At 35.2% G+C, this 12681-nt stretch overlaps 1 protein-coding gene across 3 annotated transcripts in view; it reads right to left on the reverse strand.

Moving 5' to 3' along the window:
- The window catches only part of LOC148943045 (uncharacterized), a 27990-nt gene continuing 15309 nt past the window's right edge, over positions 1-12681 (reverse strand). For all 3 annotated transcript variants that reach the window (XM_089102543.1, XM_089102544.1, XM_089102545.1), the window contains exon 2: positions 1-3322. In XM_089102543.1, the coding sequence (XP_088958669.1) occupies positions 187-3318 (3132 nt within the window). In that variant the 5' untranslated portion in view covers positions 3319-3322 and the 3' untranslated portion in view covers positions 1-186. The remainder of the gene's footprint in view (positions 3323-12681) is intronic.

Raw genomic sequence — 12681 nt, forward strand, 5'->3', positions numbered from 1 at the left:
AAATTATAAATATATGGATTTGACAAACTCATATTATGCCTAAACAGAAGTCTTAATATCAGTATAGAGAGCACCCAAAAGTGAAATACGGTATTTATATCGAAAAAACAAAAATAAAATTAGAAATGAACTTTCTGAGCAAAAGAAAAAGAACGATTGCAATAACAATATTGAAGGAAATGTCAATCAAGCAGTTTCAGTTCCACGGAGAACACTAAAATAGTGATTTTTGTACATCACAGGAATACTGTCTTCATTGATAAAGCTTCTGCATGGTTTATAGCTCCTGAAAGGATTTCTCTGTGGTTTTACAAGAACTTCCGCCTTTACTGTGCTCATCACTCTCTCCACATCTTTTGGTGCTTCCTCACTTGTATATGCTGTTAAAATTAAAGGGATAAATGGATCTTTCGTTAAGTACTCAATACAAGGACCCCATGTATCTCTCTCTGAATGCCCTGTGTCTCGGTACAAGCCACAATTGAAAGCGATAATAAAAGTTGGTTTGATGTAATGTTTGGTCTTTACATAGTCTTGATAGAGAATGTCTGGCTGAAAGTCATATTCAATATTCCTTCCACTGCTGGAGCAGCGTGGGCAGCGAAGGTCTTCATTACACACTCCAGCGGGTATAATACATGGGTTTGAGACTAACTCAGGCCCAATGAATACAATTCGAAGATGTTTAAGGTTAGGTAAAAGATGAGCAAAAAATATATCCCACTTTATGATGCTATTACACTCAAAAATAAGCTCAGCACCAACAACATGTATCACAATTGAATCAAGGGAATTGATAGCTTTTGGTTTAAATGTACCTTTACCTTTTGATATCACCTTTTCAAGGGCTTGCATTGCATAAATAACTGTTAGAGGGTAGCTAGCATATTCTGTGAGGCAAGAGAAGGTAACATTATCATAAGTAGCTGATCGTTTGGGACCAAGCATTTTTGTCACAAGGAATTCTTTAATATTTTCGGGTAAAATTTCATAATTCTGAAATACTCTATCCGGTAACGGAGGGTCAATAGGTCCAATCTTGGCCTGTTTTACATTAATATCAAAAAGCAATTTGAGATCATTGCACCAACGATCATGATCTTTTTTCTTGTGATCAGGAGAACAAAAGAAGCTCGAAAGACATTTTTTACATTGATGGAGTTTCTCACCATCTGTCTCATAGCAAGATTCACAATGTCTTGAAAATAAAAACATTTCTCTCTCGTAAGGCTGAAGAGCACGCTTTATGAAGTCTTCACACTCCATCATAGTCGTGTACCGCATCCGTTTCCAGGTCTCATAATCAGAATTTTTGGCAGATTGAAACAAGTGTCGGTGTTGCCGTTTTTTTAGCTCTTTTTTAACAAATTTGCACACATCCTTATGCTCAAGCCAATGTTGCTTTTGATGTTCAGAAGAACAATAGGCTATCATCCTACAAGCAGCACAGGATTTCAATATCGTTTTCCCCCTGTGTGTCTCCTTACAAACGTGACAGGTATTTGACATGAAAACAGGTCTGACTTCAAAAATATCTTCATTTTCTTCGGCCATTGACGAGGCTCCAGGGCCGTATTCACTTCGCTGTTTAACCAAACATTCATTGATTGTTGGGTTTTTTTCTGATATAACTTCCATTTTGTTCTGCTTCTTCTTGTTCTCGCCAAATTTGCTGGCGTCATTGTATAATGTATTGTGTTCATCTTTGCTCAATTGAGATTTAGATTTTTCAGTTTTTTTGTGATCTGTCATATTGACATAAATGTTTTTGAAAATGGTTTTCTCTAAAGGGTTGACTTCTGAATCATTTTTCCGAGGGTTAATTATGATTGATTCCTTGAGGCATGACTGTCCTGTTACTGAATCAGTACTTACTATCGATTCCCAAGTTTCATCACTTTTCTTTTCCTTTTTCACAAGTTTGTCTTCAAACTTTTGATCTACTGTATTACTTAAGTCTGCTACTTTAACTTCACTACCAAGTTCATTTGAATCAGCCCCATTAGCACTAAGCGACGGTTGTTTAACCCTAGCTTTCATACAATTTTCATCATCAAAAGCAGCAACAAAACTACTTTTTACGTCAGGATTCACGTGCGCCTTATTATTCCTTTTGTTCGCCTGAAATTCTGTACTATCCTTTCCACTTTCGCTTCCATTGAGGTCTACGTCGGCAGGATGCTCTAGTGATGATTCGGGTTCACCTCCTTTCATGACACAAAATCCGTTATTTTTTTGGACATTTTCTGTTCTTACGCTGCTTGGAAAATTTTCTGATGGTTGTTTTAATGGAGCTTGGAATTGAAAATTTTCCGGTCCACTGCTAATGTCAGCTTTGCTTTCTAATTTTGCAACATTATCCATAATGGTTTCACTCGATTTGTCACCAAGTTTGCCACTTTTCTCTTCAACATCAAATTTAAACTCTTCTTCTGCGTTATTTACTAGGTTGCGTTTTTCTTCCTTTTCTAAAATACCACAGTCTTCTTTTTCGGCTTTACTTTCTCCTCTATTCCCTTGTTTTACCTTACTCTCAGCTGTATTCCCCAGTAATTGTGTTTCCGAGACGGCCATAATTATATTCTGATCTAGAGATTCTGCAAGTTTTTGTTTTCTTTCATCATCCCGCGTTTCTTCTATTTTATTTCTCCTTTTCTTATCCTTCCTTTTCACTTCTATAAATGTCCCAGCATCATCAATTACGATTGATTTCTCTTCATTTAAAATTGCATTAGCAATAGATAACGAAACGGCTGTCAAAGCAATTCTTTGTCCATCTTTTTCTTCTTTAATATCTTTTGCTAAATTACCAATGTCATTCCTTTGTGTTTTAGAAAGAGCGTTTAAGTTGCTTTCAATATTCATTTTACCTTCCAAATTTACTAATTCTCTTTGGATATATTTGTTATTTAGCTTTTCTACTCCTTGTACTTCATCATTTTTAAACAAATTTCCACTATATTCTTGTGTTTTGCTAATGTTTTTATCTCTTCCTTTATCAATATTACCTAGATCATTATTTTCGACTTTTACGTTTTTCTTCTTATCATCGTCTTCAAGACTGTCTTGGTTTTCTTCTTTAAAAGTATTTTTGTGAGCTGTGTTTTTATAATTCTTGCGAGCATTACTTTCGTCAGGATCATGCCTCAGATGGTGATCACAACCATCATCGGCCTGGCTCTTTGTATCTGGTAACAAAGATTTGGAGTTAACTACTGACATATTGCTCGCCTTTTCCTTTTCGACAGCGTCAGCGTTAAGACCACGCTCTGAATTATCTTGATGAGATCCAGACTTCCTCCCTCTTTTTCTCGCCATTCATCTGAAAATAGTATTCGACTGTAAGAACAACTAAACAATCAACACCAAAAACATCAAAAGTAAAACATTATTTGCCCCCTAGCTCTATCTTTGGCCTATCCATACCTGAAAACCGAGATTTTCTACAATTTTTCTTTTGGTTATTACAAACCTATATAGGTTATTTTTGCTGCGTAGATCCACTCCGTTGTTGCCAAAATTGAATCTTGAAAGAGGCGAGCGAAAACTTCTCCTGTTTACAAAAAAAAACTACCAACATTTTTCTGCAGCTAGTCGTCCAGTAATACAAAATTAATACGATAAGACACCCATTCTGTTTAATAGGGCTGTTGAACAAATATAGGTTAGTGGGAATAAGTAAAAATTAAGTAATAAAAGTGATATTTTTTAAACAGATGAAAATAAGAAAATGAGTTATATTTCAATAGTCAACTAAAGGGATAAATATAACAGAATAGAATAGCGGTTATGTTTTTCCTACAGAAAAATGTTTTTGCAGCTAGGTCCAAAGAATATGGGTAATTTTCAAGAGAAGGAACTGGCACTAGTGTCGACAAAAATATCCTCATCACTATCTAGCGTTTGGCGGCACATGACATATTTTTCAGTGTAATAATAAGAATGATTAATTTAGTTGGTAACATCTCAGTTGCTCAGTTAATCTCAGTTCCTGTCATAAAAACGATTGTAAAATTTCAAAAAATGTTAAGTGTCCCCAAACTCTAGATGGCGCCGATGGTTTTTGCAGACACTAGCGCCAGTTTCCACTCTAATGAGTTACCTATACTCTTTGGGTAAGTCAACTAACTAATAATTTGATGTTTTTAATTTAGAATAATGTTAATAGTATTCACATTAACGCACAGTTTAGCTTTTAGGAAGTGTGCGTCTTTCGCCAAAGCAATCATGAAATTTATGCTTCTAGAGCTTCATTATGATATCCTTTTCACTTATTTTCTGCTGATTTTTCCATTACGTTCCTTAATTTCAAACTAGACGCCTGGGAGTGCAAAGAACTGAAATAAATGTTGACGGTGTTTTTTTTTATTAAAAATTGAATTCCCGGTTTTCCCCAATTTTTTTAAAGGCGTAAAAAAGGTGTAAGTTTCCAATTAACCGATTCATAGAATTAGATTTCGCTTTTAGTGTCTTTGGTACTTTAAGCTTTCTGACGACATCTTGGGTTCTCGTTATAACGGGGAGGGAAAGTTGTTATTCGACATATAGTTTACAGTTTTGCTCAATGGTTCATCAGAAACTCCCAATAAACTATTTCATTTCTAGCCACCAGTGGCTCACCAACGTACACTATGGTGCTGCAAATTCTGTGTTATATACAAGGTACCGTATAAAACACAGCATTAAAAACGGTGAAACTTAAGCGGAGACAATGTACTTGACATTATTTTCCCTCTGTAAACTAAAATAAAGATCCAACACTTGAACTATGTAATAAAAGGAATTAATAAATTACACGCATCTACAAAAAAAAAAAAAAAAAAAAAAAAAAAAAAAAATTGCTTCAAAATGACAAACCGAGTTATGCGCAACGCTGTATATGTGTTTATGTGCATTGAAAGTATTAAGAGAATTATAAGGGAGTAGAAACATGCTGCGAAATTCAAGAGCATTTTTGTTGCTTGGATATTATTATATTATTCTGGTGAGTGTGGTCAGTTATAAAATGGCCCTGCCAATGAACATGTATATACAACCTTTTCTTAGCATTTTAATATATTTGTCACTGTTGTTATAGTTTCAAAAAGCACCCAATGGGATGTGACAATATGATAAATCATATATAACATATTATATTGTTCGGCAGGGCCGTATATATATAATTTTATTTATGGGGGGGGGGGGGTTGCAAGAGGGGTCCATATGTGGAAAGTCAAGGAGCATGGCTATATAATGATTTTTTCTCCAAATTATTGGGGGGGGGGGGCAACTGCCTTCCTCAAAGGACACCCCTCTTGTTCGGGCATTATTGACCGCGCTGGGAATTGAGCGGGCGATTTGAGAAGTTTTTTATTTATAAATTAGGAATATCCTTGCAAATGCAAATACACACAAAGTTATAAATCTTCGAGTTCCCATTTATTAGAGAGCACTGAACTCTACATAAAATAACGATATATCCTATCAAAGTACTAGTTGCTGATTGGCCAGCCAACATGACATCACATGCACGTTTCCAAATTGCTGTAAATTAATTAAAGTGACTAGTGAAATAAAGTAGCATTTATAATAGCCAGGCAGTGTACACAAATGAATGTAACTGAACTTGATGACTTTATCGGTCATTATTTATAACAACCATGCATTATGAAAATTGCTTTTAGTAATTGAATTGACCACAACATACACATAAATGTAACATCGAACAACGAATTGCTGAGATAAGACCCAAGGCCTTTGGTGAGCCTTTAATATATATTAATTAAAAAAAACTTTCCGAAAAATAAGTTTTTCAAAGAAAAGTAAAGGCCATTTTAAACTTAAGCTCAGCAGATACAAATACCTGTTAAAATTCAAACTCAAAACGACCAGATATTATTATTAAAGAATAAATGAAACCAAAAACGAACAGAAATTAAATAAGCAATCATAGAAAAAAACATACAACAAGTAATAATATAAATGAATAAATAGATCTTAAAGCGAGTAATGCTTAGATTGAATATGAAAATCAAGCTTAAAACGAAAACAAATATTTTGCTATTAAAGTATAAATGAAACTTAAAACGAACAGAAATTAAATACACAATCAATGCGAACAAACATACAATATATATTAATGTAAATAAATAAATAAATCTTAAAACGAGGGAAACTTAAATTGAATATGCAAATCAAGTTTGAACCGAATAAAAATAACTACAAACAAGAGTTTGGGTATCGTCTCACTGCAGAAGCCTAAAACCCACTGCGTCATTGGTGCTTTACTGAAAACAATTCTTTGAAATATTTTCACTTTTGTAACTTAAAGAAATCAAAAATTAATTAAGATTCTAGGGAATAAATATCAGCATATGTATAAAATTGACAATGCACATTTTTTTTCAGTAAACTCATTTGATTTTTTTTTCAGTAAAGTACAACTTATATTCTGGCTTATAGAAAGCATAGGGGTTTTGCACCCTACTCACATTAATTTATGCTCGTTTTGAGTTTGACTCTAATATTTATTTTAATTTTTGTTCGTTTTGGGTTTCATTTATTTATTGATACTGATTTCGGGTAGTTGTTTGCTTGATAGATTATATGATAGTCCGGACGCCAGGTGTTGAAAATGTGAACAATACCACGACGGAATGGGGCTGCTACGAGAATAAGCCTATCCTCCACCCCCTAAATTGACCATGCGGATTCAAAAATACCAATGGCACTTGCTTGAGAGTGGTGGAACACTCCGAAACTTGACATTTTATTATATTTTGGTGTTTCATGCAAAAAAAATGCATGTTCCACAAAGTTTGAGGTGAAGTTTTCCGCTCAAATAGAAATGCCTAGAGGCCATAGAATGTTTTCATAACAAACTAACACGATTAGTTACAAAAAATGGCAGATTTAAAAAAAAAAATAGCAAAACTAAATGAGTCTTGAACAGTCTTGGAAAGTATAAACAGAATCAAATTGAATATTAGATATATAATGATATTAATTGTTGAAAGATCCATCAGTTCAAGATTTTTTTTTCACTGTAATTTTTATTTTCATTTTCAATTCTGTAATGAAAGATCTTAAGCCGAACCGGCCAGCCATGACAAAAAACCAACAAAGAGAAAAATCTCTAAAAAAAAAAACAAACAAACGAGACTGTGGCCAGTGGAGAGAAAAGAAAAACAACACAAACAAAACAACGCGGATATTTCGCCTTTATAAAAAAAAGGCTTCTTAAGCACGAAAGACACAAAAAAAAAAAAACAAGATAAAAATAAAAACCAAAAAAACCACCACAAAAAAAACAAAAAAAAAATGTACAAAAGGCGCAAACAAATCCACGTAGGAAAAGATGCTAAAATAGAGTTACTTCAGTGAGGACACCAGAGTAACTGAGGAAAAATAAAAAAACTGTAAATTACTTTAATTATTCAGTTGCGAAATAATCCTTTTGTTAGCTATTACTGAAGCAAATCGTTTTGGTCTAACAGGTAAAATAGTCCTCTGGTGATTATTTAAAATCTTTACTCCCTTATTGACAATTGATTCACTCTTTAGAAGGTTATCATAAATTGGGTCAATATTTAAATTACCGTGTCCCTATTTATGGAAAGGTTAGCAAACATATGTTTTTTAATTTCTATGGCTTCCCTGGCCCATTGGGTGTACCCTTATCATTAGAAATAGCCAAGGCTTCATCAAATTTTACAAAATGGTCTGGTTGAAGCCAAATATGCTCTGCTAAAGCTGAAACGAAAGTTTCTGGAGGCTTGCTTAATTGTAGGGTTTTTTCTATTGAATTACGGTGTTCAATAAACCTTTCAACAAATTGTTGGTGAGTCCTACCAATATAGAACTTCCCACAAGAACACGGAATTTTAAATTCCGTGTTCTTGTGGGAAGTTCTATATTGGTAGGACTCACCAACAATTTGTTGAAAGGTTTATTGAACACCGTAATTCAATAGAAAAAACCCTACAATTAAGCAAGCCTCCAGAAACTTTCGTTTCAGCTTTAGCAGAGCATATTTGGCTTCAACCAGACCATTTTGTAAAATTTGATGAAGCCTTGGCTATTTCTAATGATAAGGGGTACACCCAATGGGCCAGGGAAGCCATAGAAATTAAAAAACATATGTTTGATAACATTTCAATAAATAGGGACACTGGTAATTTAAATATTGAACCAATTTATGATAACCTTCTAAATAGTGAATCAATTATCAATAAGGGAGTAAAGATTTTAAATAATCACCAGGGGACTATTTTACCTGTTAGACCAAAACGATTTGCTTCAGTAATAGCTAACAAAAGGATTATTTCGCAACTGAATAATTAAAGTAATTTACAGTTTTTTTATTTTTCCTCAGTTACTCTGGTGTCCTCACTGAAGTAACTCTATTTTAGCATCTTTTCCCTACGTGGTTTTGTTTGGGCCTTTTTTACATTTTTGTTGTTTTTTTTTTTGGTGGTGGTTTTATTGGTTTTTAGTTTTATCTTGTTTTTTTTTTTTTTTGTATCTTTCGTGCTGAAGACGCCTTGTTTTTATACAGGCGAAATATCCGCGTTGTTTTGTTTCTGTTGTTTTCCTTTTCTCTCCACTGGCCACAGTCTCGTTTGTTGGTTTTTTGTCAATTCTGTAAGAACTGGAAAATAATAAATTTGTAATATACGAGCAATTCGTTTTCAGTGAAGCACCAATGAAGCAGAAGGCTTTAGGTTTTTACAGTTAAAGAAGGGGGCAGTATCCAAATTTTGCTTGTAGTGAAACTATATTTGTCTTGACCAATCTTGAAAAGAACTAATAAATTAAACTGAATATTTGATGCATAATGATATTAATTGCTAAAAGCTCATCAGTTCAAAATTTTACTGTAATTTTAAAATTTATTTTCAATATTAAGTACAAAAGAAAACATGTGTAATATAATTCATTTTCAGTAAAGCGCCAATGACGCAGTAGGTTTTAGGCTTCTGCAGTGAGGCGATTCCCAAACTCTTGTTTGCAGTTAGTTTTATTCAATTTAAACTTGATTTGCATATTCAATTTAATTTTCACTCGTTTTAAGATTTATTTATTCATTTACATTAATATATATTGTATATTTGTTCGCATTGATTGTTCATTTAATTTCGGTTCGTTTTCAGTCTCATTTATACTTTAACAAGAAACCATCTTTTTTCATTTTCAGCTTGATTTTCGCATTCAATTGAATCATCGTACGCTTTGAGATCTATTTATTCATTTATGCTATTGCCTTGTGTATTTTTTTTGAAATTTATGCTTATTCCATTTCCGTTTATTTTGAGTTTCATTTATTATTTAATAGGAATTTCTGGTCGTTTTGTGTTTGTATTTTAACAGGTATTTTTATCTGCTGAGCTTAATTTTAAAATGGGCTTTACTTTTCTTTGAAAAACTTATTTTTCGGAAAGTTTTTTTTAATTAATTTTTGTTCGTTTTTGATTGCAAAAATTTCCAAGTCTTTATGGCATGAGGGGGGGGGGGTGCTTACTGTCCGATTATTCTTGACCTTAAAAACGGATCTAGAACTTTCAATTTAAATCGAACGAGGCTTTTTTCAAAGTCTATACGATTACCTCTTTGATAAAAACCTTATATATGAACAATAGACAGCTTGCATAACTTGTGGACAGCAATTGACAAAAATGAATGGATTGAAAAAATAGCTCCAATAAGGGGGTTTAGACCATTTCACTTGCTGACACAAAGGGATCACGACTGTTTGGAATTGACCTTAATGGAAATTTGTGTGCCACAGCAATTTTGCATCTATCACAGAGTATGTATTTTAACCTTATAATTAGATAATTATAATAGATTTCCTATGTGTTCTTCCCATACAAAACCCCTTCCCATAAGTTATAAACCTCCCTTAATAAGTTATGCCCCAGGGCAAAACTTACAACGCCTACCCCTGGGCCCTGATGGGCTGCGTCGACACCAGAGTTTTTTGTTATCAGAACTTTGAATTATTTGAACAAAATGTCTATCTCAGAATTTTTATCTGATGCATTTAGGGCGTGGAGGAGGGAGAGGGGCTAGTTGCCCTTCAATCCCTGTTGACTCTTAAAAAGTGAACAAGAAATTTCAATTTTCAATCAAATGAGGCCTCTCTAAAGTTTATACGTGCATCCCTTCCATAAGAAATAATATAAAGGATTCGGAGAGTCCTTAAATTACAACCCTTGCCCTGAGGGCTTTGGGTAAGTTGTAATTCTCAAAGACCTAATTTCCAGAACTTAAAACTACGTTTAAAAAAATGGCTGTCTTAAAATTTTGATTGGATGTGTTTGGAGAAAAGGTGGGCGTGAGAGGGGGGTTAGTTGCCCTCAAATAACTTTCGACTACTACAAAGGGCACTAGCCCTCAGAATTTCAAATCGAATGAGCCTTTTTTGAGGTTTCTACGACACCACCTTCTATAAAAACCTTATATGCCCCCAGGGCATAACTTAAAACCATTGCCCTGAGGGTTGTTGGGGATTGTCCTCCTCAAAAACATATTTTATCTCTGGAAATCAACTACGCTGAACAAAATGGCTCTCTCAATATTTTGATTGGATGTGTGTGGGGAAAGGATGGGCGTGGGGGGGGGTAGTTGCTCTCCAATCACTTTCGACTATTAAAAAGGGCACTAGCCCTTTAATTTCCAGTCGAATGAGCCTGTTTTGAAGTTTCTACGACAACGCCTTCTATAAAAACCTTATATGCCCCCAGGTCATAACTTAAAACCCTTGCCCTGAGGGTTGTGGGGTAGTGTCCTCCTCAAAAATTTAGTTTCAATCTGGAAATCAACTACGCTGAACAAAAATGACCATCTCAAAATTTCGATTTGATGTATTTGGGAGACTTAGGGGCGTAGGGGGGGAGGGGCTAGTTGCCCTACAATCACTTTTGACTATTAAAAAGGGCACTATACCTGTGAATTTCCAATCGAATGAGCATTTTTTGAAGTTTCTATGACAACGCCTTCTATAAAAACCTTATATGCCCCCAGGGCATATGTTAAAACCCTTGCCCTGAGGGTTGTGGGGGATTTTCCTCCTCAAAAACATGTTTTCTATCTGAAAATCAAATGCGCTGAACAAAATGGCTATCTCAAACTTTTGATTGGATGTGTTTGGGGGAATAGTAGGCGTGGGGGCGGGGCTAGTTGCCCTCCAATCACTTTCAACTATTAAAAGGGCACTATCCCTTTGAATTTCCAATCGAATAAGCCTTTTTGAAGTTTCTACGACAACACCTTCTATAAAAACCTTATATGCCCCCAGGGCATATCTTAAACCCTTGGCCTGAAGGTTCTGGGGGAGTGTCCTCCTCAAAAAAATATTTTCTATCTGGAAATCAACTACGCTGAACAAAATGGCTATCTCAAAATTTTGATTGGATATGTTTGGGGAATGATGGGCGTGGCAGGGGTCTAGTTGCACTCCAATCATTTTTGACTATTAAAAAGAGCACTAGCCCTTTAATTTCCAATCGAATGAGCCTGTTTTGAAGTTTCTACGACAACGCCTTCTATAAAAACCTTATAGGCCCCCAGGGCATAACTTAAACCCCTTGCCCTGACGCTTGTGGGGGAGTGTCCTCAAAAATATATTTTCTATCTGGAAATCAACTACGCTGAACAAAATGGCTATCTAAAATGTTGATTGGATGTGTTTGGGGAAATTATGGGCGTGGGGGCGGGGGAAAGGGACTAGTTACACTCCAATCACTTTCGACTATTAATAAGGGCACTAGCTCTTTAATTTCCAATAAAATGAGCATGTTTTGAAGTTTCTACGACAACGCCTTCTATAAACACCTTATATGCCCCCAGGGCATAACTTAAAACCCTTGCCCTGAGGGTTGTGGGGGAGTATCCTCCTCAATACTATATTTTCTATCTGGAAATCAACTACGCTGAACAAAATGGTTATCTCAAAATTTTGATTGGATGTGTTTGGGGGAATAATGGGCATGGATGGGGGGCTAGTTGCCCTCCAACCACTTTCGACTATTAAAAATTGCACTAGCCCTTTGAATTTCTAATTGAATGAACCTTTTTTAAAGCTTCTACGACAAAACCTTCTATAGAAACCTTATATGCCCCCAGGGCATAACTTACAACCCTTGCCCTGAAAGTTGTGGGGGATTGTCCTCCTTAAAAAAATAATTTCTATCTGGAAATCAACCACGCTGAACAAAATGGCTCTCTCAAAATTTTGATTGGATGTGCTTGGGGGAAGGATGGGCGTGGGGGGGGGCTAGTTGCCCTCCAATCCCTTTCGACTATTAAAAATGGCACTAGCCCTTTAATTTCCAATCAAATGAGCATGTTTTGAAGTTTCTACGACAACACCTTCTATAAAAACCTTATATGCCCCCAGGGCATAACTTAAAACCCTTGCCCTGAGGGTTGTGGGGGAGTGTCCTCCTCATAAATATATTTTCGATCTGGAAATCAACTATGCTGAAAAAAAATGCCTATCTCAAAATTTTGATTGGATGTGTTTGGGGGAATGATGAGTGTAGGGGGGGGGGAGGGGCTAGTTGCCCTCCAATCACTTTTGACTATCAAAAAGGGCACTATCCCTTTAAATTTCCAATCGAATGAGCCTTTTTTGAAGTTTCTATTACAACGCCCTCCATGAAAACCTTATATGCCCCCAGGGCATATGTTAAAACCCTT

The sequence above is a fragment of the Artemia sp. Qi Xiang Cuo genome, chromosome 16 (genome assembly GCF_049724085.1).
Source record: "Artemia sp. Qi Xiang Cuo chromosome 16, ASM4972408v1, whole genome shotgun sequence".
Classification (NCBI taxonomy): domain Eukaryota; kingdom Metazoa; phylum Arthropoda; class Branchiopoda; order Anostraca; family Artemiidae; genus Artemia; species Artemia sp. Qi Xiang Cuo.